This window comes from Podarcis melisellensis (genome assembly GCF_964234715.1).
Source record: "Podarcis melisellensis genome assembly, chromosome: 4".
Classification (NCBI taxonomy): domain Eukaryota; kingdom Metazoa; phylum Chordata; class Lepidosauria; order Squamata; family Lacertidae; genus Podarcis; species Podarcis melisellensis.
In genome coordinates, this window is record NC_138531.1 from 23,526,566 (window position 1) to 23,548,174 (window position 21,609).

Below are 21,609 nucleotides of genomic sequence, written 5' to 3' on the forward strand. Positions count from 1 at the left end.
AAGTAGCTTTATTTGGGAATATAATATTTTGTTCTCATTATGGAAAAAACGTTTAATAAAAAATATCAGTGGGATCAAGGACCATCTTTGTTCTGGTTTTGTAATTTTGTAGGTTTGCAGCACTGGCAAACTCTAAAAAGACCTTTCCTTTTAATAAACATAATTTTCTAGTTTTGTCACTTGTTTATGTTCTACGTTTGGTGCTCAAAGATCAATCGGTTGCTCACAAACTTGCTCCAAATGTATTTGATTCACAGAGGAAAATTACAGTACATCAACTGTACAGTTCTATGATTCTTTGAAATTTAGTCTCCATCAAACATGCCTCTTCTCTGCTCAGACAAGGAAATCCCCAAGATGCTTCTGAAGTATGACAGGAAAGTCGTCCTGGCCAGGCCATGGCCCCATGGCTGGTTCCTGATGTCCCTATTTTCTAGGGACCATCCTGAATTTATAAAAGCTGTTTCTGATTTGATCCTGCTTTTCCTTGACATCCCTATTTCCATCAGAGTAATGTTGAAGGATATGGTAAAATGTCGCTATTTCCATTGGATAAATGTTGGGGGGTATGGAGTTCCACAACACACACACACACACACACACCCCTAGCTGTGGAGACCAGTGACCGTATGACATTTAGGAGACAGCTGACAGCAGCCATGTATGTTGGAAGTTTTCAAAGTGTTTAATGTTTTATTTATGTTTTTTGTTTTTGTGTATGTTGGAAGCCAGCCAGAGAGGCTGTGACAACCTGGTTGGATGTGCGGGATATAATAATAATAATAATAATAATAATAATAATAATAATAATAATAATGGAATAGGACATCCCTATTCCAGTGTTGAAGGGCATGTGTATAGAATGTCACACAGCCACGTTCTATGCTTTTTTCCAAGAATATGTTGGGCTAGCAAACATCCACTGAAGTGGGATGGCTTGTGGGAAAGGCATCAAACCAAAGAACGGTGGCAGTGTGGCATAAGCAGTGCCGGATTTACGTATAAGCTAAACAAGCTATAGCTTAGGGCCCCACTCTTGGAGGCCCCCCCAAAATTTAAAGGAAAAAACCCCAGAATGTACATTTCCAAAATATAAGATAAAAAACAAATAAAATAAAACCTACATACAGCAACAGCGTTTTGTGTTGTGTAGGCTCCTGTGATGTAAGTAATGGGCTCTGCCTGCCAGCCTGCTCCCTAAAATATCACTGGTTTGGTCATTTCTAGATATAGGATGTCTACATTCTGCACATAGCTGTCAACTTTTCCCTTTTCTTGAGAGGAATCCTATTTGGAATAAGGCAATTTCCCTTAAAAAAGTGAAAACGTTGACAACTATGATTCTGCATGGACTGGTTGCATGGCAACATGCGCAAATGTCTTTATATAACTATTAGGTCCATAAATTGCCATATAACATATATTCAACACAAAAAACAGCGACAATTTGTTGTTGATAAAGGACAGATGGACATATAAAGGGCCCCATTACCTACAGTAGCTTAGGGCCTCATCAAACCTAAATCCGGCCCTGGGCATAAGCCATAGTTTTCTTTATTAAAAACAAACATAAAAGCACAGTAATAGAGACCATTAAAAACATTAAGAGAGAACTGAGGATGTGTGGGAACCACGCTGCGCGGGGAAGGGGTGATGGGCGCCCAATCACAAGCGGCGGTGCATCTCCGGCCGAAACTACATCTCCCAGCATGCCGCGCGCCTCAGTCATGCCGGCGACGAGCGGCGGACGCGAAGGAAGCGCGACGAGGCAAGATGGCGGAGTTTGGGTAAGAGGATGCATGAGAAATACCATCGCTGGACCCGTGTCCTCTCCCCTCCTCACGCTTATTCCTGCCCCGCGTCTTTTTAAGGGGTTGAAAATAATTTCTGCACATTTCTTCAGGGAAAGGGGGAGGTCTTAAAAATACGTTTTGGGGTACGTGGAATGCACACCCGCTATTGTGTCTTTGTGTTTCACTTGGTAGGTCTGGGTTAAAACATTCTAACCTTTTACATGCTGACTTATTTACTAGGGAACCACCGCATATCTCTCGCACAATTCCCGGGGCAGTGCTGAAGTAAAATAAGAATTAAACCTCCATCTATAGTATGTGCATGGGTGTGTTTTCTAAAAAAGGTGTCTTTGTATTTGACCCACCAATATTTTTATTGTTTCCAACAGATTCATCTTCCATTTAATTACCTAATAAAAGATGGGAGTTCAAGGACTTTGGAAGCTGCTGGAGTGCTCTGGAAGACCCATAAACCCAGAAACGTTGGAAGGAAAAATCCTTGCTGTTGGTATCCTTAAAAAAAAAAAGGAAGAAGAATAGGGGAGGGGGGGATATTGTAGTGAAATCCCAGAAAATTTGACAAGAAGCAGACTGGGGATGTTGCAAAGCTCCCAGAACAACAAAGAGTTAAATATTATTTTAGCTTCAAAACTAGAGCAGCAGCTAAGTTAGAAAGCACAAGCCAAAACAGATACAAAATGCATAGCTGTCAACTCTTCCCTTTTCTTGCGAGGAACCCTGTTCGGAATAAGGGAATTTCCCTTTAAAAAAGGGAAACGTTGACAGCTACGAAAATGGTACCAAGTCAGCACAAAAGGGAGGTGGTGATGAAGAAAGCTATACAGTTTATTACAAACCACAATTGCACAGCTTAAAATGATTTAAAATGCACGAACGAATAAGCTAATAAGGAATGTAAAAAAACCAGTTTCTTTCAAACCTCTTCTGATGTTTGACAGGATGTATGTGTCTCTCAGAGAGTCCTGTGGCATCCTAAACTCTTAAGAAAAATAATGTGTTGCAGGCTTTCGTGGGCTAGAGCTCACTTTGTTGGCTGCAATGTCAGGATCTGACATAAGCAGCTTCTTGAGATGTTCTTGTTGTTTGCATGTATCTGCTTCCTTAGTTTTCTTCCTATGAATCCTCTTCTAAGATATCAGCATTTGGCTAAATCAAGCTGTGAAAGGGGCAAGGGAACGCCATGGAAATTCCACCCACAATGCTCACCTTCTCACTTTGTTTCACCGACTTTGCAAGCTGTTGTTCTTTCGAATTCGCCCAGTCTTTGTTTTTGATGGTGAAGCACCACTTTTGAAGAGGCAAACTTTGGTACGTGCTTTATATGACCTTGTCCAGTACTGAACTTTTTGCCAGGTACAGTATAAATTTATTTTCAGGAAAATGAGAATAGGATTGCAACATTAGAGGTGTAGAATTGGAGCCTAGGAATTAGTTTGATTCTCCCAGCTACAACAAAATGGAGGCTCTGCTGTGTGCATCTCTAACCGAGGCAGGAATTTAATCCTTTCCCACAATGGTCAAATTTAATATGGCATTCAGTAAATCTCTGTCTCACTTGTGGAAGTATGTGTCATGAATAGAGTATGTGGTAGCTGGTCATTAATGTAAGGACTTCTAAAAAGACCATTGGAATGACTGTTATTGTAGCTGACTTTCTATTTCATTTAACTACAAACTTCAGTTTCATAGGAAATGCAGCAAAGCTGTGCACAGCACAGTGCAAAAAAACACAATACCACTGTAACAACATCAGTAAAGATGTTGCATGACGATAAACCAGTTGGTAAAAAGAAGTCAAGTTCTAAACAGCAGTTTAATATGAGAAATGAGAATCAAATTAATGGAAAGAACATAATCTTCTAACACAAAACATTTCACCAATGTTGTTGACAGGCTAAGCGAAGACAACGGAAAGAAGTTGCAGCCGCTGACTCCAAGAAAACGTCAGAGAAACTTTTGAAAACTTTTCTGAAAAAACAAGCTATCAAATCTGTTCTGGCAGGCAAGAGGCAAGAACATAGCTGCTCTCTGTGGGTAGGTGTGGGTGGGTGGTTCCTCCCAACTCTAAATATTAAGTTTTTGCTAATGTTGTTATTCCCCCCACAGTGAGGCTGCATTCCCTAGCCTTTCAGAAATACGAAGAGAAGAAATAGATGATATTTACGTATTGCCTTCTTTACAAGAAAATGCAAAGAACAGGTGAGTTGAACATGCTTATATTGTTTATATTTACAGTACAAAGTTTATATGGGCATGCAACCATTAAAGAACACTCTGCTCTCTTGCTTTTTATGGAAAATGTGTTGATAATTGACAGCTTACTGCCTTTTCTTTTGTAACATAGTTCTGATGAAGAAGATGAAAAGGAATGGGAGGAGCGAATGACCCAGAAAAAGATACTGCAAGTAACTCTCTCTCTATTTAGAGTTCTTATTTATATTATTGTGTGCATTTCTAATGGATAAGGAACATCAGCATAAAATCTAAGAGCTGATGTGGTATCATGGCTGTGGTTAAGTAAACGTCAGTGCTAAAAGCAGTGTCTTGGAAGCAACATCTGGGGAAAGACCTTTGCCTAAGAGAGCTTTTTTGAGAGCTGCATAGAAGGCAATACTACGCTACCTAGATCAGTGGTATAACTCCACTTAAGGCTTTGCATGATCCTAAACGTTTAAATAAAAGGATCTAAAGGGCAGATACTTTTTAGTGCAGTCCCCAAAAGTAAACTAAAGAAAACTAAACTTTCAGTATTTTTGTTAGACTCAGTAGTATGTGCATGTTTTTCTTCCTGTACTTTTGCACGGTCAGCGTGTTCCTTTGGAATTACTATCTCACGGCTCTGCATTTTGCGTTCTGCCTTTTCCAACCTGCACAGGAAGAATTGTGTGAAAACCCTCATTCTGTAGATGTTGACTCGGAAGATTTCCTGAGCTTGCCCCCTGAAGTAAAGCACGAGATCCTCACCGACATGAAGGAATTCACAAAACGAAGAAGGACGATGTTTGAGGCCATGCCAGAGGTAATGCACAAGCCTTCCTTTTACCCTTTCAAGTGAGCGGAACAAAATCTTGCTGTGTTTAGAACAGATAAGCCCACTATCATCACGACAAGTACTTACATAAAAATTCCTTCCAGTAGCACCTTAAAGACCAACTAAGTTAGTTCTTGGTATGAGCTTTCGTGTGCATGCATACTTCTTCAGATACTCATACCAAGAGAGCAGAGTGTTCTTGGTACGAAAGCTCATACCAAGAACTAACTTAGTTGGTCTTTAAGGTGCTACTGGAAGGAATTTTTTTTGTTTTGACTATGGCAGACCAACACGGCTACCTATCTGTTACATAAAAATGTCAGAGTAATAGTTCTCGGTGTAGAGCAGCTTATTTAAACCATTGCATAAAATGTCAAAAATAGCAACATCACAATTTAAGGTAGACGTAGGGCAGTCAAAATGAACGAATCCATAGCAGGAAGGGAATAGATTGAATGCTTCAAATACAGGATTTGCTCATTTTATTTTACTTAGTTTGCAAACTTTATATACTTCTTGATTGTAATAAACCTTCAAAGTGGTTTTGCTAACATTCAAAGGCCAGCTTATGGGCATGTGTCCATTTATATATGGGAAGAGAAGGATGCTCTCCCAATTCTCTGGGAAACATCACTAAGATTAAACTGTAAGGAATCCGTACTGTCTGTTAAATGAATTTTGAGGCTCCATACACACTTAACTGACAGTGAGCCCAAGTGAACTCAGTAAGACTTAGTTCCCAAGCAGACATGTAGTGTACCTTGAGTTACAGATGCTTCAGGTTACAGACTCCGCTAACCCAGAAATAGTACCTCGGGTTAAGAACTTTGCTTCAGGATGAGAACAGAAATCGCACGGTGGCAGCTCAGCGACAGTGGGAGGCCCCATTAGCTAAAGTGGTACCTCAGGTTAAGAACAGTTTCAGGTTAAGAATGGACCTCCAGAACAAATTAAGTTCTTAACCTTAGGTACCACTGTACTGTAAATCATAGAAATTGAGCTAAAATCATACACTGTAGAGCAAGGGTGGGGAGCCGCAGGCCTGTTGGTGTCTTGTGGAAGTCAGTCAGTAGTTCACCACAACTCAACCAGTGTAATGTAGCCACAGTATGTAGAGCCCCAGCGGAGTTTTAAGAGATTTCATGCTCCCAACAGACAGCTTCTTCCAGGGACTCTGGAAACAGCCACACAGCTCAAAGTCACAAAGTGTTTGTTGTCTCCAGACACAAGACAAAGAGAAACCCTAAAATCTACTATATACAGTTCTTCTGGTCTTTGAAGTAAAGATACATATGTACAGAAGAATCTACTAGCATCATGGATAGCTCAGTTGGTTAGAGTGTGGTGCCGATAACACCAAGGTTTCAGGTTTGATCCCCATATGGGACAGTTTCATGTTGCTGCATTGCAGGCAGTTGGACCAGATGATCCTCAGGGTTCTTTCCAGCTCTCAAAAAAATTCTATGATACTATCACTATGCTAGCTAACACTGCTGTGTAAAACCCACAGCCTCTTCCCCTGACTTCTCACAGATCCAGAGGCAGACTCTGACAGCAAACGGGAAAGGGCACAGCAACCCATAAGGAAAGCAGTGCCCTAGAAACTATTATACCCGTCTCTACACATAGATACATTTTCTGAACCATTTGGAGGGCGAATGGCTCAGCAAGTCATACACTCAACCTCGTTGGGGTTGCTATAGTAACCCAGTGCACCCGGCACCTTAGCTCAGAACATCCAGGTGTGGGGGGATGTGCTCTTCAAGACATGAGACCAAGCACTATGTAATTTGACACATTGTTCGCCTGACACCAATGAGGTCTCGGGGCTGAATGCAGTTCTCCATGCTTCTCTGTCTGGCCCTCAGAACTCTCTCCAGGCAACACATTCCTCTCCCCAGGCTACACCTTGCTGGGATACTGCTGGGAAGACGGGGGCATCAGGCAGGCCCCCAGCTGGCTCCAGCCACCAGCCGGTCTCCCTTGGAACACCATCAAACAGCGACACGAGCCTCAGATACGTTTAGAGACCCATGCATGCTCTGTCAGCAGAATGTGTAAATCATCACACAGCAGATGAGGAAGACAGAGAAATGTGGAAGCATATTTACAGCATTTATTCAGCATAGTTCAGGAACAAAGGAAAACATGTCTGCATCCCTTTGTGTCCAGCAAAAACAGCAGTAAGCAAAAGCAACATACAACGGAAGTTCCCAGCAAGACTGTGCTGGACGTAAACAGCCATGTGATACACAACAGTCATGCCTGGCCCTTTTAAGGTGGAATGGAACTATATCTAACACACCTCTCCGCCCTGACCTCTGCTGCACGCTGTCATTTAGTGTTGTGTTTTTGTTTTGTTTTTGCTGGGCTGGAATGTGTCCTTGAACTTTGGTAGTGTCTCTGGCTTGCTTGCATGGAGCATGCAATTAGTGTCTTTACAAACCAGCCTGCTGCGTAAAGGTGAAATATTAACAGTTGCACTGCCCACTTTTCCCCCTGACTCTACCTATCGCAGACATTTGGCCCCTGGAAGGGAATGTGGCCCTCAAACAGAGAAAAGTTCCTCACCTCTGATGTAGTGGGTAGCCTTACATTGTGTGCTCACAACCAGAAAACTAAGTGGAGCTGGCGCTGGTTTCTCGTCTTATAAACAGCTGACCCGTAAATAGATGTGTTTAGATATCTTTCACACATGTAACATTGGCCGCAGGGCACCCTGCTGTTTTCAGGCAACTGTTTTAAATCCCCCCCTTGCATAACCCCCTTTTTATATTGCAACTGTTCTTGGCTATTTAAAGCACTGCCAGGCAACCAGTTATTGTGTTTCCCTATTTAGGGTCAATAATGCTGTGATGATAGAATGCTCAGTCCTAACTCTCAGAGAAACGCCTGCCATTAATTTGCCATTTTTATCTTGTTTCCATCACACACAGCATTCAAAGTGCCCTTATCGATAGTGGCACCCGCCCTGTGGAGCGCCCTCCCACCAGATGTCAAAGAGAAAAATAACTACCAAACTTTTAGAAGACATCTGAAGGCAGCCCTGTTTAGGGAAGCCTTTAATGTTTAATAGTTTATAGTATTTTAGTGTTTTTTGGAAGCTGCCCAGAGTGGCTGGGGAAACCCAGCCAGATGGGCATGGTATAAATAATAAATTATTATTATTATTATTACTTATAGTTTGTTATTCATGCCCCACTTTTCTTCAAAACTGAACAATCAGAGAAACGCCTGCCATTAATTTGCCATTTTTATCTTGTTTCCATCACACACAGCATTCAAAGTGCCCTTATCGGTAGTGGCACCCGCCCTGTGGAGCGCCCTCCCACCAGATGTCAAAGAGAAAAATAACTACCAAACTTTTAGAAGACATCTGAAGGCAGCCCTGTTTAGGGAAGCCTTTAATGTTTAATAGTTTATAGTATTTTAGTGTTTTTTGGAAGCTGCCCAGAGTGGCTGGGGAAACCCAGCCAGATGGGCATGGTATAAATAATAAATTATTATTATTATTATTACTTATAGTTTGTTATTCATGCCCCACTTTTCTTCAAAACTGAACAATCAGAGCATGTTATGACAATACCATAAAAGTACATCAAAACATGCATAAAATGTATTTCAAACAATAAATTTTACTATAAGGCTGGTATGATCTAATAATGTTTTATTTTCCCAGCAAGCCTACATTTTGCATACTGGAAAGTAAGATTGCAGTCCTGGTCATTGAACGGAATAGGGCTGGCTTCAGAATAAACATGCCTAGGCATGCTCAGTGCCACTTTGAGTTTTTATTAATAAGCGAGGATTTGAAACTAAATCCCCTGGGGGCAAAGTCCCCGTGGTCTGCTCATAAGACTCCCTGCTTGAATCCAAGGCTCCATTTTCAGCTGCAAGCTGCATTTCCGGGAACCAAAGATGTAGTGCTTGGTTCTCTTGTCAGGAAAGCTAGTCAATGAGCCACAAGAGTTTTTCTTGCTCCCCAAGACACTTTCCGCCCAGTGTGCCATTTTTTGTGTGCCATTTTTTTATTGTATCAATTTTATAATGAATGATTTTAGAGTGTTGTTTGTACTGTACTTTTGTACTGTTTTATTTTTGTTAGCCGCCCTGAGCCCGGCTTTGGCTGGGGAGGGCGGGATATAAATAAAATTTATTATTATTATTATTATTATTATTATTATTATTATTATTATTATTTATCCTCCACTGTGATACCATGAAGAAAAAAGATTTTTGTGTGGCCCCTGAAGGCACTGCAAAGTTGTCCATTTCCTAAAACATATTGCATGTATATAAGCTTTTGATTTTTCTTCCTTTAGTACCCCATTGCGATCTTGTGATGCTAAAATGGACCCCCCCATGAACCCTGCCCCTACCTCCTCCAGTTGTTTTTAACTGATCACTCCTGTGGGTCCCCTTTTGTTATTCATGATGTCGAAAGGTTTTTATTTTGCAAGGGCCCAAGAATGTGTCTTTAGAAAACAGAAAAAGCAAAGGGCTGTACTCGCTTTCACACTTCAGCCACAACTGCTTTGATAGGTGGTTCCTGAAGGGTTTTCCATGGTTCAGTATAGCTTAAAAGAAGGTTAGCCATCTCTGCTGTGTTATATGAGGAAGAAATTCTGCGTCTTCTATTATATAACTATTCCAAAGTCAGTGGATAATTTTCAAAACTTTTTACATGTTAAATGGAACAAGCTATGTGATGGATATCATTGTTGATGTTCTAAAAAGAAAAATGTCAATTTTTTTTAACAAAACGTTGATGATAATGTCTCCTGATGGTTGAAATACCTCCTCTTCCTCTAACATAGTACATTTATTTGCCCTGGAAATACAGGAAGTTCAATTCAAGTTTATTGAAGTGTTGTTTTTGTTATTGTTGAAGGAGTCCAGTGACTTCTCCCAGTATCAGCTCAAGGGATTGCTTAAGAAAAGCAGCTTGAATCGGCACATAGAAAAGGTGCAGAAGGAGATGAATGAACAGCACTCGGGCCAAATCCAGAGCCAGTACGAAGAAGACGGGGGCTTCTTGAAAGAAGTGGAAACCAGACGGGTTGTTTCGGAAGACACCTCTCACTATATCTTAATAAAAGGTAGTAGGGCAATAAGGTTTCTTTCCATGAGAAACTTAAATGTACAGTGCTATTAAAATTAAAGCGGTTTCATAACCACAACAAACTTAATTAATTAAACCAGTTTAATAACTGCAGAATAACTTCTGTTGTCTATGCTCTGGTAACCATGTTTATACATAGGGGTGCCTCTGAAGATGGTTCAGAAGCTTCAGCTGGTACAGAATTCAGTGACCAGGTTGCTGAGTGTATAAGGCTAGTTTTGGCCTGACAGCACTGGCTGCCACTTAGCTTCCGGGCCCAATTAAGAGTGCTGTTTTTTACCTATAAAGCCTTAAATGGCTCAGGACTGCAATACCCGAAGGGCCGCCTCTCACCCATATAAACCGCCCTGGAATCTGCATTCACCACCTGAGGCCCTTCTTCCTGTGCTTCCTCCAGTTGAGGTCTGGAGGGTGGCAACACGAGAATGGGCCTTGTCTGTGGTGGCTCTGCTTTTGTGGAATGCTCTCCCGAGGGAGCTTTGCCTGGCGCCTTCATTATATATTTTTAGGCACCAGGTAAAAATGTTCCTCTTCAGCCTTTGGTTGATTCATATTCTATAGTCTTTTAAATGTGTCTGTGAGAAGGGTGGATGGGTATTGTTTTGCTATTTTGTATTACTTATTCACTTGTTTTTATCGTGCATTTTATTCTGTGAACCACCCAGAGATCTTATGATGACAGGTGGTATAAAAAGTTAAAGGGACCCCTGACCATTAGGTCCAGTCGTGGCCGACTCTGGGGTTGCGGCGCTCATCTCGCTTTATTGGCCGAGGGAGCCAGTGTACAGCTTCCGGGTCATGTGGCCAGCATGACTAAGCCACTTCTGGCGAACCAGAGCAGCGCACGGAAACACCGTTTACCTTCCCGCCGGAGCGGTACCTATTTATCTACTTGCACTTTGACGTGCTTTTGAACTGCTAGGTTGGCAGGAGCAGGGACCGAGCAACGGGAGCTCACCCTGTTGCTGGGATTCGAACCGCTGACCTTCTGATTGCCAAGTCCTAGGCTCTGTGGTTTAACCCACAGCGCCACCCGCGTCCCATAACGGGTGGTATACAAATCCTATAAATAAAATAAAAGTCATCACTCGGCTTGTATGTGGTTTTAATCCCACAGTCTTTCTTTATAAACCCCCCTCCTACCCTTGTATTAACCTATGAATAAACAGTGATGATCCCTTTTCTCTCAGGTGTCCAATCCAAAGGCGACGCCCCCAGAGGTATGAAAACAAAGTCTGCCAGCCATTCTTCTGCAGGGTTTCAAGATTCAGAGTCTAGAGGGAATATTAAGGAGGCTCAGGTTAACAGGAAGCCCCCTCTAGAGGATATTATAAAGGCCGAACCAACCAGCAGTTCTTCTCTAGCTCCTCCTTCTCCCAGAACCGTTCTTGCTATCCAAGCTGCCATGCTGGGAAGCAGTTCAGAAGAGGAGCTGGAAGGCGACAACAAAGATCGGCTTGATGGGGATGAAGGCAGGTCCAGCGCTCATTCTGACGCCAGCAACATGTCCCCAAGGACACTCAGGGCTATTCAGAATGCTTTATGTGAGGAGGAGGAGGAGGAGGATGCTGAAGCATCTTTTTGCATCCGCACTGGTGGCAGTCGAGTGGGGAGACCTCCCACGAAGGATATTCTTGCCAGTAGCTCGGATGAGGAGGGCCAAGTACCTGAAGATCGGCGTGAAAAAGAGCCTCCATTTTTATCTATCGGGCATTCAGAAGGCAAACTCATTTGCCAAGACAGTGAATTGGGTCAAAGGAAGGATCTCTTGGAGAAGGATCAGAGTGTACCTGAAATCGTATGCACTCCTTTTATGGAAAAAATACCTTCTGTGGCAGATAAGGAAAAAGGAGGAATGGGAGCCTTGACTTCCACACCAGGCACAGCTTCTGGGAAAGACGAAGGTATGGATAGTGGCACAGAGATGCGAGAAAAGCCTTCAGCGCAGACTCCATCAGTTGTCCCAAGCCATTCAAACTTTGCAGAGGTAGCCGAAAATGGCAAAGCTGAACATTTAGTGGAATTGGTTCAGCCGTCAGGGAAAAAAGCCTCTGAAGGTCAGCAGCATGCACTCCCGTTTACTTCAGAAATGGAAAACCTCAACAGAGAAAGAAAGGAACTTCAATCACAGTCCGAAGAGAGTGATTCTGATGGTATGTGGTTGTTAAAATATATTCATATGATAAAGGCGGAACGTAGGAACAAACATAAACATTACAGAATGTAAGAAGGGTTCTGTGGAATGCCCTGGGAAGGGTAGCTCAGATGCATTCATTTTTGGTGATCTTTCAGGGGGCAAATTAAAAACGGTTTTGTTTTGGAAGGAAGGCAACTGTAGAATTCTGCTCTCCCACCCAGATTTTAATTGGACTAATTGATGCTTATGAAGTTGTTTTTAAATATTTTGAACCACTTGGGTTTTACTTTAAGAAACTTGCCAGAAGAACAGAGGCAAAGAAGCCAATCATTTTCACTTTTTCTTTTCTTTTTAATGTTGATCAGGTAGCTTCATTGAAGTGGATGCCGAAGTGAGTGGTGAACCTCAGGACGAAGCATCAGAGGTGTCCCTTGCTTCCGCTGCAGAGGAGGAAGAAGTGTTGTCTGCAGAGGATGTGAAAGGGGCGGACGAACGTCCCATGGGCAGCCTAACAGAAGACACTGGGGAGGATTCAGAGCTGTCTATGCAACAGGATGCTGAAATCGAAGGCAAGGAGGATGCCGTTAACGAATGGCAGGATATTAGTATGGTAATTATTTTGTTGTCAGTAACGGGGAAAGAGCTGTATTCCCAGGGAATACAACAATTCTGTTCAGTTGTTCCATAACATTTATTTATTTAATGAGAAAGATTTGTTGTTGTTTAGTCATTTAGTCGTGTCCGACTCTTCGTGACCCCATGGACCAGAGCACGCCAGATTTGTAGAGTTATTTGAAAGCTTTGTAGAGTTATTTGAAAGAGTACAAAGAGGATGAATTGGAAGTCAGTAGGAACAGAGACTATGACATCCATGAAACCCCCCTTCTTATGACTGGTTTGCTGCCTGTACTTTTTCAGATTCTGCCTATGACTGAAAATTAGAAATAGGCTATTTTTTTTGAAAAACCCCTTCTTAAAAACAGTGTGTCAGAATTTCAGATTTGACGATGCATGCGTACAGAACTGTACCAACAATGTCTTCTGCTAAATTTCCTTTCTTTGGGTAGGGTTCCTCTGTTTTTGCTCTGCTAAATGCAGAATTTGGACTTGTTTGGTGCAGAATTTTATATTTCTGGGGGTTGCTAACAATCCCAAGCATAGGTTTCTGCTGTAATTATGCCTACTACGAACTTAAACTAACATACATCGATGCCTTGGGGCTTAATGGAACTTGGATCTTCCTTTATGTTTACAGGAGGAGTTGGAAGTCTTGGAAACAAACCTTTCTGCTGAGCAAAATTCTCTAAAGGCTCAGAAGCAACAGCAGGAGCGTATTGCTGCCACTGTGACAGGACAGATGTTCTTAGAAAGTCAGGTAACGTATTTATCATCCCTTCTTGTTCTCAGTAGCCTTTAAAGACTCCCATTTTCCCAAAGGGAAAACTGAGAAATGTTGGCAAGAGTATCCAGTGAAGTTCAAGTTTAGCTCTCTTTACACTGGGTTACTGTGACCGGGAAAGAGGCGAGGGAGGGAGAGTACAAACTTTTGTTTAAACTTGAGGTATGAATATTTTCTTTATTGCATTTGAGCAATGCTCACATGATCAGTTTCACTGAATTATTTAACAGCTGCTACAATATTCTATAGAGCGATAATTTATTGCAAAACCCCACCACCACCTATATCAAGAGACAAGCTTGCTTGACTCATTTCAGTGTTGTGTGCCTAATTTGAACAACGGGGATTTAAGAAGGAAGAATAAACTGGTATTTCTTAAAGTTGAGCACAGCAAATGAATATCTTTGTCACGGTTCTGTGATTCTGTGAGATAAAACTGAGAAACATTTGTGAAAATAAATTCCCTCCCATTACATACCAGGCAGGTGCCATCTCTGTTCTCGTCTCATTGCCTTTTGAAGACTTCCCACAAATCTTTAAATTGAGTGTTTTACCCCAGTCTACATCTGTACTGGATTTGACTTTAATAAATAAATAAATAAATACTCTTTTAAATACATTTTTACTGTTAAACCACTTTGAGATCTTTCACAAGAACTGGATTAAAATAAATGGAACAAAATAAATAAAATAAGAGGAAAATGTCAACATTACATCATAAGTTAGAGGCATGCTACCCACCCACTCCACAAGCACACACATTCTCATGTTAGTAATTCCTTCACATGTTAACTCTGCATGACTTGGAAGAACAAACTGCAGAGAGAGATGTCAGTGATAAAAGCTACAAATTGCCTTTTTGTTTCTGTTTTCCACTGTGCAACTTAAATGTATCATATTGAGTTAGGCTGTTGGCAGAAAGGGTTAGCAATCTGTACAAACAGATTGAATGTAGCTCTTATACTAACCCCGCTCGAAACTAAAGTAGAGCATTAGGAAAATAAGTGATTATTGATGTGTTGCCAAGACACACGTTAGGGAAGGAGGGGTGGAAATGGGAAAAGTCCTTATGTATTTTTCTTAGAAAGCTGGAAATAGTGTATCTGTTCCATCTCATGCAAATCCAGGCTTAACTGACATATCACATAGCTGCAGATGCAGCAGATACAGTACAAGCTTGGAACATCTCCATGACAAACAGCTGTCTGCAGAAGATTTATTTGCCCTGCTCACATAGTCAAGTGTTCTTACATATTTTTGACCTTTCCCTCCCCAGTAAAACAAACGCTGCACTCAAAACCAGTCACTTACTGTCTTCTAAGGAAAAAAATTATCTACCAGAAACCACAATCACTGGCATCGTTTGTAAGTTGGGTGTGATGGCTTGCATGTGTGAATCACCCATTATACATGTAATAATGCACTTCCATGTTGCCTGATATTGCCTCTGATGCAGAGCTTTCCAGTGGAGCTGGTTCGCACATTCACCTGCCAGTAATTGAGTGATACCTGTGGGAGAGAAGTACAGTGGGGTTATGAATTTAATTTGTTCCGGAGGTCCGTTCTTAAGCTGAAATGGTTTTTATCCTGAGGTGTGCTATCGCTAATGGGGTTTCCCGCTTCGCACGCGCCAGAAGCATGCGATTTCCATTTGCATCCTGGGGCAAAGTTCGCAACCAGGAGCAGCTACTTCCAGGTCAGCGGAGCTCGTAACCTGAAGCATTTGTAACCAGAGTTACCACTGTATTGAGTTTGTTTCTCCGTTCTCTCAGGAACTTCTGCGCCTCTTTGGCATTCCATACATCGAAGCCCCTATGGAGGCAGAAGCTCAATGTGCCGTCTTAGACCTCACGGATCAAACCTCGGGGACAATCACGGATGACAGTGACATTTGGTTGTTTGGAGCACGACATGTGTACAAAAACTTCTTCTCTCAAAACAAGTACGTGGAATATTACCAGTACGTGGATTTCCAGAATCAGCTAGGTAAGGCCAAAACCCCCCCTGCTTATGCAGAAAATTTGAATTGCTGCTTTTTTTTTAACCCCCTAATTGAAACTATGCATTTTTATTATTATGATAGTGTATCAACAGTTTCGCTATTAATACAGCAGATAATTCAAATATATTTCCTTGTCCCTCTATTCGTTCTTCTGCTTCGGAGGATTATAGAATTGGTGACAAGCGGTTTGAATTCAGGGGGTAACCTGCATAACACTGCTCTGTTAGTTCCACTGTCTGGAGATGTTCTGTAACTGGTTGATCCTTGTGGCTGCTGGTGTTGGTCCCTGGATTAACACTCTTAATCTTTCTGATGTTTGGCTTCCCAGATTAGGAATGAGTCATGTCTGCTCAGTAGTTAGAAACAATTGAGACACAGCATTTAGTCGGAGTAGCCTTAAAACCTGTCAGGTTTCTTGAACTAAAAGCAAGTTCTCTCGTTAGCCTGCACTTGGAGCTTTTGTATAATTTATTTAAACTAGCTTTTGCTGCCCGTGGATAGCGTAGAATAATTATTACCTGGTCTGAGTGGGGCAGCCTCGGTAAAGTGTGGTACCAACGTTAGCATCCTTTGGGCACCAGGTTGACATACCTTTTCTTGCAGGCATTTGAAGGATTGATTAACATGCTTCTCTCTCTCTCTCTCTCTCTCTCTCTCTCTCTCTCTCTCTCTCAGTGTAGGAGTGTGTATTGCTATTTTATTGTTAAACTTGATAGCTGTTTTTACTTGCAAGCCACAAGACATTTGGTATTAGGAGATGTTGATAATAACTTGAATTAGATCAATTGTTAGCAACAGTTTGTGAATCTTTGCAGCTCTTAGACATGTTTTCAGTGCCTGCTCTTGCATGAAGATGAATCATGCTAATTCCAACCAGTAGTTTTTTGGGCACTCTGTTGATTTTGCTGATACGTAGCAGATCTCAAACCTGGTTGCCCAAGATTTCTGCTCTTTGTGTGTGGAAAAGGTTCAGGACTGAACTTCATAGTACACACCATAAAAGCATCACTGAGCTGTTGCACCCCCCTTTTTTTCTTAACAAAGTTAATGTATATTTTTTAGTTTAAGTGTGAACTTGTGAATTCTGTCACACATGATTTGCTTATTTCCCTCCCTTCAGGCTTGGATCGAAGCAAGTTAATTAATCTAGCCTATCTGCTTGGTAGTGATTACACAGAAGGAATTCCTACTGTTGGCTGTGTAACAGCAATGGAGATCTTGAACGAATTTCCTGGACGAGGAATGGAGCCTCTCTTAAAACTTGTGTAGGTATTTAATTTTTTTTGCAGGCTGCTCTCTCTCTCTCTCTCTCTCTCTCTCTCTCTCTCTCTCTCTGTGTGTGTGTGTGTGTGTGTGTTCTGGTCTGAAGCATTATGAGCTAGGATGCCTGGCAAAGGGAAATATTAGTATAACACAGAAACAATCATGAATCTGTTTATATTTCTTGTAATTACAGTGGTAACTTGGGTTACAGACGCTTCAGGTTACAGACGCTTCAGGTTACAGACTCTGCTAACCCAGAAATAGCACCTCAGGTTAAGAACTTTGCTTCAGGATGAGAACAGAAATCGCATGGTGGCAGCGGGACGCCCCATTAGCTAAAGTGGTGTCTCAGGTTAAGAACAGTTTCAGGTTAAAAATGGACCTCCAGAACGAATTAAATTCTTAACCCGAGGTACCACTGTACTGTGATTCTCTGCATTCATGGCAGAACATGTTCGTTTGTCATGGCAAACCATGGTTTCTGGCTTTCGCATGCTGCCAGGTTGCTCCTGCTTTGCCTCTCTGCTGGTGCAGACAGGAGACATAAAGCAGAAAGCTGCAGTTAAGCACAGAACCATGGTTTGTTGCTCTCTAACAAGCCGTAATCTGAAAAATCAACAGTAAACCATGGTTTAAGGCTGTCTACTGATTCATGTATAATGGGCTTTGGATTTCTCTTTGACGTTCTTTATGCTTTTGTCTTCCACGAACGGAAAAAGCATTCACTGCTCTTCTGCAGATGTAATACCATTCCCAAACTGATTTCAGCACATGGTCATACCTGGTCACCACCCTGCTGCTCACTGGGGCAAACTGAGGACCTCCATTTTACATTGCACAATGCAAGGAAATGACTTCTGTATGGGCTGTGTGCTCATTGTGTACTAAAAGCTGTTTTGGTTGCTGTAGTCCCTATACCTGAAGGGGCCATAAGCTATTCAAAACTGAAGTTTCCCTTGTCTCTTTGACAGGTGACAGTCTTGACCAAACCAACACATTCTCTCCTGTGTGTGAGAGAGATTTAAACATCTATTTCTGTTTTCTCAGGGAATGGTGGGCCGAGGCTCAGAAGTATAATAAAACGCGTCCCAATCCGTATGACACCAAAGTGAAAAAAAAATTGCGGCAGTTGCAGCTTGCACCCGGTTTCCCAAATCCTGCAGTAGCAGAGGCTTATCTGCATCCCGTGGTGGATGAGTCGAAAGGATTATTCGTTTGGGGAAGACCTGACGTGGAACAGATAAGAGAATATCCTTTCCCCCGTCAGTTTTCTCTGTACTCTTGATAAGCTGTGCTTCGAAATGCTCCGGCAGAAATGTTTGTGAAACGTGCAACAAATGGGGTGCTGTGTTGCATGAAAGAGCTCACATGGTTTGCTAACACAATTCTGTGGTGCGGAGGGGATAGAAATCTCTCTCTCAATGCAAGTGTCATCCAGAAGCAGCTAACCGATTTGCCACCTCTTGTGTGCTTCCTAATGCACAGAGTTTCTTCAATTAGCTGTCACCAAATGCAGATGTGCGGTGAATGAAAGATACTACTTGAAAAACAGCAAGTCAAAGAACTGCAGTCTTTGCGTGTGAAAAGTGCTGCGATACATGTATAAAATTAACAGGAAAAGGCTTGAGAATATCCCAGATTTGCATCATAAAACGTAGTAATTGTTAGGGGTTTTTCTACTTTTAAATGCTCATTGTGCTGCTACATAAAGCTATTACCGTATTTTTCGTCCTATAGGGCGCACCGGCCCATAGGACGCACCTCGGTTTTTTTTTGGGGGGGGAATGAATAACAAAAATTATTTCTCCCCCCCAGCCGCGCCTGCCGCCCCAAGCCTTGCGCACACCTGCCCAAAGCATGGGACACCCTCCGGAGTGCTCTGCGTGCTTGCAAGGCTTGCGGATAGCTTCCTGAAGCCTGGAGAGCGAGAGGAGTCAGTGCGCACCGGTGCCTCTCGCTCTCCAGGCTTCAGCGAAAGCTTCATTCGCCCCATAGGACACACACACATTTCCCCTTCATTTTTGGAGGGGGAAAATGCGTCCTATGGGGCGAAAAATACGGTACTTATAGACTTCCGAAATACAAGCTTGTATCCAGCTCAGTTTGAGTGGCATAACCCTGTTCACCCCAAAAATCTTCTGCAAAGGATACCCAAATCCTCTGGAGCAGATTTTGAAGGGTGTGCAGGGGAGCAGTGGCTGCAAGAGATTGGGGTGGAGGTAGAAGGCCTCTTGCACAATTTGAAGCTTATTGTGGAAGCAGAATGGCAGCATTTGACACAATCCACATAACTGCAAATCCTGTTTTCCTGGATGTGTTTGCTGCTTTCAGGAACTTTCATTCATTCTTTCATTTCCTTTGAATTTCTATTGGCCCTTGACTTGAAACACATTTTGCCAAAGTCGTTTTGGCTGGACCAAGTTGAAAACAGACGAAGTCCTGTTGCCTGTCCTCAAGCAGCTGAATGCACAGCAGGTATCAGTAACACGCACAAATGTGTGTCTGTGGGGGTGTTGAAACTTGTTTTGCTACATCATCCATAGGTGCTGCTATCAAACAGCTTACTTTGATATTAAGGATTGTTTGGAAACTGAAGGACCAGCACTGACCTCGTATTCACCTATAAAACACAGGCCATTTAATGGACCTGGCTGATGAATCTTTTAGCTGGCTCAATGAGTTTATTATCTTTGAAGAAGTGGTGCGGGTTTAGGTTTGCAGGTGAACATTACATAGATCTCAAGCAGTTTAAGTGGTAAGATGCTTTGAGCTGAAAACAGAAGCCAGATAAGTACCAGAAGCCTGGAGACAGTTATAAAGGGATTAGCATTTGGTTTGTGCTCAGACCTCTTGATTTCTAAGCCCAGGAGTTGGCAGGAACGGTCTTCCCACAGGTGGCTAGGAAATTTGCCAGGATCACTGAGGCTCCTCTTCCTTTCCAACAAGTTATTTTCAGACCATAACTGGAGACATAAATTTGTAAGCAAACATGTTGATAACAGATGATGAGTCCTAATGTTGAACAGACAAGAGGGCTCATCCAGATGCTATCCTTTCACGTTCTGTGCCACCTGGAATGTGACTAGTTACCTTTTTCTGAAACTCTCCTTTGTTCAGTGATGAAAACCAACTGTGTAGAATGGCAGGGCCCTTCCCTAGCTGTGCAGAATCATAATCTCTGCACTTAGAGCTGCCTATCTGGAGAGAGTAGTCAGCATTCAGTATATCAGCCTGTGTAGAAATTGCATGAGACCCCACAGGCAGAGAACCTGGTTTTTATGTAAATTATATGCAAATATCTACATAGAAAATATGCAAATGAACAGCAGTCTTTATTGCATGTTTATTAGGAATTCTGGATTACTTAGACACTTTATCTCTTTCAAAACGAAACCATCCGGCCCAAAACCCCATAAAACCACAAACTGCAAAATGCAGGATTTCAAGGAAAAACTGAACTATATGAACTGATCATTTACTCACTAAAGGTTAATTTGAATGAACAGATCTTCATCCTCCTGCTATGAAAGATATCAGTGGCATGTTCTGGTGGACCTGTCAGGAAGGAAGTTTCACAACTGAGGTGCCACTAACTAAAAGGTCTTGAGTAGGAACTTGAAATCTTATCCTGAGCCAGATCATTGGTCCATCTAGTGCTGACTGCCAGCAGTGCTCCAGGATTTCAGACAGTTCTCTTCCACCTCTACGTGGAGATGCCTGGGATTGAACCTGGGACCTTCTGCCTGCAAAGCAAATGCTCTACCACTGAGCTAAGCCCATTTCCTGAGTCTGGTGGATCTTATAGCTTGCTGGGTGGAATCTCAAGAGAGGACTTTCCCATAGATCTTCATTGGTACAGTGGGCCTCAGTTGGCTTGATAGGCCCAGGCAATATAGAGGGTGAACTTAGATGCCCTGTGTCTTTTCCCTATTGCAATTAGCCTATGCCATAATTCCTTAACATCAGTTTTGGGGATGCCCCCTTTTCTTTGTAGACTCAGCTCCGTATCGACTCCTTCTTCAGATCAGCACAACACGAGAAGCAAGCCATCAAGAGTCAGAGGCTTCGCCGGGCTGTGACTTGCCTGAGGAGGAAAGAGAAGGAAGAAGAGCAAAACGAAGTCCTGCAGGCGACTGCAGTCATGGAGCAAGAACGCAAGCGGAGGAAAGGGAAGGATCCTCTTCGAGGCGCGAAGCAAAGACTGGCTGGAACACAGGGCCGGCGGGGCAAGAGGAGAAAAACCCCACAGCTGAAAGGGGAGGGTTGTGGAGGGGGAGGCTTTGTAGGGGAGATTCAGCTCTCGGAGGCTGAATCGTCTGGTGAATCGTCGGCCGAAGAGTTGGAGAAGGAAGCCTCCAAAAGGTGCAAAAAAGGAGGAAATGCCCTGGTGCTTGAAGCGGACACAGCCAGCTTGGAGATTGAAGCCAAGCGGGACGAAGTGGGGAACAGCAGCTCTAGTGCAGAGGAAGAAAAGCCTCTGGTCACAGCTAGGCCTGTATTTGAGGGCAAGAAGGCAAGGGGCAAGTCTTCCAGGGGAAGACGTAAGAAATAGTGCTAGCTAGCAACAGATAGGGAATTCTGAAAATGCTGTTTGGTATATAGCACAATGAAATCTTCGCTAGCCAAGAATTGCTCTCCCACCTTCATTATCTTACTTTTGTATATATCAGCACGAACCTCCATGATCTTATTTTTGTATATATTAGCACTATTTATTAAATAAGGGCTTCTCTTTTTCCAATAGCGATTATGAGCTGGAATGTTTAAACCTCTTTTAAGAGGATAATATCAATGTCTGTTTTCTCAAGAATGCTTCCAGGAGAATAAAGAAATTTGCCTCC

General features: G+C 42.5%; 1 protein-coding gene across 1 annotated transcript; it reads left to right on the forward strand.

Moving 5' to 3' along the window:
• The first annotated feature begins 1,726 nt into the window (after nt 1–1,726).
• On the forward strand, nt 1,727–21,609 carry LOC309368281 (DNA excision repair protein ERCC-5-like). The gene is made up of 16 exons (XM_081908168.1): nt 1,727–1,787; nt 2,183–2,301; nt 2,947–3,122; nt 3,708–3,823; nt 3,921–4,013; nt 4,159–4,219; nt 4,690–4,833; nt 9,737–9,944; nt 11,158–12,120; nt 12,470–12,714; nt 13,360–13,479; nt 15,276–15,489; nt 16,626–16,770; nt 17,816–18,016; nt 19,159–19,243; nt 20,763–21,609. The coding sequence occupies exons 2-16, from the start codon at nt 2,214–2,216 to the stop codon at nt 21,318–21,320; spliced, it is 3,417 nt and encodes a 1,138-aa protein (XP_081764294.1). The 5' UTR covers nt 1,727–1,787; nt 2,183–2,213; the 3' UTR covers nt 21,321–21,609.